This window comes from Gekko japonicus, unplaced genomic scaffold (genome assembly GCF_001447785.1).
Source record: "Gekko japonicus isolate JY-2015 unplaced genomic scaffold, Gekko_japonicus_V1.1 scaffold170, whole genome shotgun sequence".
Taxonomy (NCBI): Eukaryota; Metazoa; Chordata; class Lepidosauria; order Squamata; family Gekkonidae; genus Gekko; species Gekko japonicus.
This window is the reverse complement of record NW_015160212.1, coordinates 817,317-822,393: the sequence shown is the minus strand read 5'-3', so window position 1 is coordinate 822,393 and position 5,077 is coordinate 817,317. Positions and strand designations below refer to the sequence as shown.

Genomic DNA, 5,077 nt, shown 5'->3' with positions numbered 1-5,077 from the left:
TTCCCTTCCCCTCCCCACAACAGACACCCTGTGAGGTGGGTGGGGCTGAGAGAGCTCTGACACAAACTGCTCTTTTTCAAGGACAGCTGTGCCAGAGCTTGTGACTGACCCAAGGTCACATCAGCAGGTGCAAATGGAGGAGTGGGGAATCAAACCCGGTTCTCCCAGATTAGAGTCCGCGCACTTAACCACTACACAAAATTGGGGAAAGAAACAAGTGAAATCCTAGGAGGCAGAGTGTCTCAAGGCTCGCCTACTCTTTTGTCTCTGTGCTCGCACCTCAGCTCTACAAGCACAGATGAGCCAGTTCGGAAGCATTCCTTTCCACCAGCCCCCTCCTCTCAGTCTTGGGGAAGCACTGGGTTCTCCAAGAAGACAGCCAGCTTTCCCGCCACTGTGTCCAAGGCATTGGTGTTGGCGTACTTCAGCAGGTTGGTGTCTTTGAGGAAATAGTGTTTCAGGAAATGCTGGCTCACACATTTGTGCAGCTTCCGGACCAGTCGCAGGAAGGCTTTGCGGAAACAGCACCAGTCCTTGGAGCGAGGATACTTCTCACAAGTCCAGAAAAGCACCATCTGCAAAAGGTCACGGGAGTATTATTTCCCTGTTTATTCATTCATTTACAGAATTTACACTCCAATAGCACCTTCAAGAACAACAAGCTTTTCCAGGAACCAAGTTTGAGTCCAGTGGCACCTTTAAGACCAATTAGGGTTAATTCTTGCGCACCAAAGCTTATGTTGCTGTTGTTCACCATTCAGTCATGTTCAACTCTTGGCGATTCGATGGGCCAGCACTCTCCACGTTTTCCGATCTTGTGCTATTTCTTTGAGTCGTTCCATGCTCGGGCTGGAGTCGACTTTGATGGTGTCCAGCCACCGTGTTCTTTGGCGGCCTGGTTTCCTTTTGCCCCTAATTGATCCAAAAACCATTGCTTTTTCTAGTGAGTTCTTCCGCATGACATGGCTGAAATAAGCCAGTCGTAGCTTTGTGATTTTTCCTTCCAACGGCATGTCTGGTTTTATGTGCTCCAGTACTTGCTTGTTTGTCACCTCTGCAGTCCAAGGAATGTATAGGAGCCTTCTCCAGCACCATAGCTCAAATGAGTTAATTATACCCAGAATTAAAGCTGGTTGGTCTTCAAGGTGCCACTGGACTCAAACTTTGTTCTGTTGCTTCAGACCAGGGGTGACCAAACTGCGGCTTGGGAGCCACATGTGGCTCTTTTATAGATATTGTGTGGCTCCCAGCAGGCAGCTGGGGACGCTAAGGGAAGGCCTTCCTTCCTTCCTTCCTTCCTTCCTTCCTTCCTTCCTTTCCTCCTCATCTATTTACTTTCTTTCCATCTCTCTCCTTCCTTCCTCCCTCCCTCCTATTTGCTTTCTCTGTTTCTTTTTCTCTTTCTCTCTTTCTTTCCACCTCTTTCCTTCTTTCGTTTCACCTCTCTCTCTTCCTCTCTCTCTTAGACAAATAAATATCATTAGACAAATAAATATCATTAGACAAATAAATATCATTATCGATACCTGTTTTTACCCCTTTTGTTTTTATTTTTGGCAGTCTCACTTAATAAAAAGCAAATTTGCATATTTTTAATAAAAACACATGATATTTGTTCATGACTTGTGGCTCTCAAACATCTGACGTTTGTTCTACGTGGCTCTTATGTTGAGCAAGCTTGGCCACCCCTGCTTCAGACCAGCACGGCTACCCACCTGAATCAAGCTTTTCCAGGGTATAAACGTTCGAGAGTCAACAGGAGCATTGACTCTTGAAAGCTGATACCCTGCAAAATCTTGCTGGTCTTTGAGGTCTCATAAGATCTTGTCGGTCTTCAAGATACTCCTGTATTAGAATCTGGAGAGCTGCTGCCGGTTTGAGTAGACAATACTGACTTTGATAGGCCAAGGGTCTGATTCAGCATATGTGTTCATGTGACCTTTAGACCCTGTAGGATGCTGGCGTAGCTATCGTGCTCTTGCCAGGCAACAGGCAGACTGGAACAAGGCGTCAGCATCGGCACATCTTGAAGTGGGGCAGTCACCCACATACCTTTCCGACTGCCCACCTGTGCATCCTTTCCCTGATCTGTCAGCCATGGTCCTAACTGCATATAATGCCCAGCATTGCTGGGGAAGCTCATAGTACACAGCAGCAGCACCGAGACTGTCATGAGGCATGCACCGTCCAGGCATGGGGAAAGGGAATGTGGGCCATGGGAAGGCTCAAGAAGAGGGCTAGGGAAGGATGCACAAGCAGGTGGGCAGCAGCTGATAGTTCAGTTCCCTCTAGTTAAACAAAGCTACAAACACAGTGGAAGCGTGCTGGGCCCATAACCTATTTGGGTTAACTGGTGTGGTTAGTCCAGTTCCCACTAGTTAGGAGAATGCTTAAATAAAGCTACAAATGCAGCAGTGTCACTTTACCAGGTTACTCAGTTTACAGAGCTACACAGAGCCACGTGGCAAGTTTAGAAGAGAAATACTCCTCGCTTTATTTGAGAAATACACTTTTGGATAGGAAAGAGCAGAGACAGGATAGCATACTAACTTACTGGCAAAGGATGGAAGCAGATGGTGAGAGGGCCATCTGCCTCGTGGTGCTAAGGGAGGACTGCATGTTGTCTCTCTTGGTTTGTGCAGGGAGAGAGTTCATCATCATCCGAGAGAGTGAATGTAAGGAAGGAAGTTGTCCCTGAGAACTCAGTCTACATTTCAAAGGGGACAGTGGCAGAAGAGTAAACACAGGAAGGAAAGGTCAGTGTGCCTATCTACCTATCTAGTCTCTCTTGCCACAAAGTCTGGAGGCTGAGGCAGGGACAGGGCACCCGGAACTTACAACAGAAGCGGCACCCCCTCCCCCCTACTCTTGCACCCGTGACACACCTGGAATGTGCTGAATGGATGAAGTGTTCCCTACCTGCAGGTGAAAGGCCGTGAGGACAGGCCTGCTCCCCGTGCACCAAACGTTCTCCTTCATCTGCCTCATCACCCGGAAGCACATCCGGCGGCACCCGCCGTCTTCGTCGAGACCTTGCATCAGCACGTGCTCTGCTCGGGAAAAGCTCTGCTGCCAGTGGTAGTTGGAAGTGGCCAAGAGGTCAAAGCCGAAAGACTGTGGGTGAAGCAAGCAGAAAGTGTTGGGGGGGGGTGAGAGTGAGAAAAGGAAGGCCAGCAAGGGCTGGGATACCCTGATGCCAGAATTCGCACTAGGGAAGCGCCTCTGTAGAACAGTGTTCGCAGTCTGTCAGTCTGCCCACCCCAACCCAAAGGCCTTGGGTGGGTTCCAAGACTACGGAACAGATTCAAAAGCACCAAATGTATACTTAAAAATTTATGGGACAATGGTCCATTAACAGCACTTAGTGCTTGTCACTGAAGTCTGTCCAAGTTGGAAACTCGTACAGAGATGATGCTCAAACGTTGGCTTTTCTGATTCTCCATGCGCCTGAGGAATGGCTGCCAATGGCAGAGGACTCGAGTACTTTAATTAGCTTCTCTTCCCCTTGGAATGAGGGGCTGGGCAAAAGAGGGTGGAAATCTCTCACTACTACCTTCAGAGAAGCGTGAGAAAGAATCTGGAAGTGACCCTCTTCCCTTGGAGGAGTGATGGGAAAGATACCCTTTCCCCAGTCCCTGTCTCCAAGGAGGGGAGGGGTTGTGGCTCAGTGGCAGAGCATCTCCTTGGCATGCAGAAGGTCCCAGGTTCAATCCCCGGCATCTCCAGTTAAAAACTCAGTACAATTCCACAGAGCCCATAAAATGGAGTTGTTCCGGCAGGCCTTCGGTTGAGGGTACAGATGTCAAATTACATCGGTCTCCCCTGCCCTACTCCACCTCAGCTTGTCTTGCGCTGTGCACTTTAATCGTTCCATTGATAGACATTTTACCCGCCTTCTGGTAGGTCAGCCCTTGGGCACATATACAGCATATACCATGGAGCTTGTTTATTTGCTCACCATCATGTACTGTATTATGGGTTTTGTAGTTCTTAAATTGTATGCACTGTGTATTTTAACTGTTTACCCACTTGTTGTGATCCGCCCTGAGCCCGCTGGTGTGGGAGGGCAGGATAGAAATCTCAGAAATAATTTTTAAAAATGAAATAAAGGGTGTATTCAGACAGGCAGCTAATCCCACCATTATGCCGGCTCAAATTTGATCCCGATCTTTTAAATCTGTCCTCTCATGACTAGAAATCCCCTGTGGATTGTTTAGACGGCATCCACTGAAGGAGGCACACACGGTGGCTTAAAAAAAAAACCTTTCTGCGCATGCGCATAGGCGTCATATGGCGGCCTTGTTTATCTGCGCATGTGCAGAATTAAGATTTTTTTTTAATGGTGCCCGTTCAGAATGGTCTGATGTCAGACCATCCCGCACGGGCACCATTTTTTAATTGCGCGCTAGAATGATCAGACGGGGCAGGTCCGCGATTGGCCTGTCGGAACTGAAAACTCCAGATTTTAACAAATACCTTTTTAGTATGGCTCCGAAGCACGGCAAAACGGGGTGCTCATGGAAGACGAACATTTCCCAGATGTTGATGTCTGGACATTACATTTAAATCCATGAGGCATTTGTGCCTCGCACGGATCTAAAGAGCCGTCTGAACGCACCCAAAAAGGACCAGGCAGTAGGTGATGTGAAAGACCTTGGGGAGCCACTGCCCGTCTGAGTAGACAATACTGAGCCTGATGGGCCGATGGTCTGGTTCTGAATAAGGCAGCTTCATAAGAGGAAGGTTTGAAACTGGGACAAACGTCTATTTATAGGGGATGTGGTGCAGGTCTCCACCACCAAGGCTCTGGTCCCTTTTTAAAAAAAAGAAGGGTGGGGGGGATGAAATCTCTGGGGGCAATGCACATATTGGTAAGGACCACTGTGGCAATCAACCTTAAAAGTCCCGCCTCTCCTCCAGGCCTCTGGCCCAATCCTTGTGATTTAGGCCTTATTGCCAGCCAATCAGAGCCCATGGAACTCCACCGGGGGGGGGGTGAGCCAGCCTCAGCCATAAGAAGGGGGGGAAGAAGAAACGTTTTTCTTTTTGGGGGGGATTCCGGGGCCCTGGAAAGGAG

General features: G+C 48.7%; 1 protein-coding gene across 1 annotated transcript in view; it reads right to left on the bottom strand.

Annotated features, from left to right (window-relative positions):
* Positions 1–341: 341 nt before the first annotated feature.
* MAB21L3 (mab-21-like 3 (C. elegans)) overlaps positions 342–5,077 on the bottom strand; it is a 36,648-nt gene continuing 31,912 nt past the window's right edge. The window contains exons 5-6 of the mRNA XM_015409832.1: positions 2,920–3,114; positions 342–575 (exon numbers count right to left, since the gene is read on the bottom strand). Coding sequence (XP_015265318.1) covers positions 342–575; positions 2,920–3,114 — 429 coding nt within the window. The remainder of the gene's footprint in view (positions 576–2,919; positions 3,115–5,077) is intronic.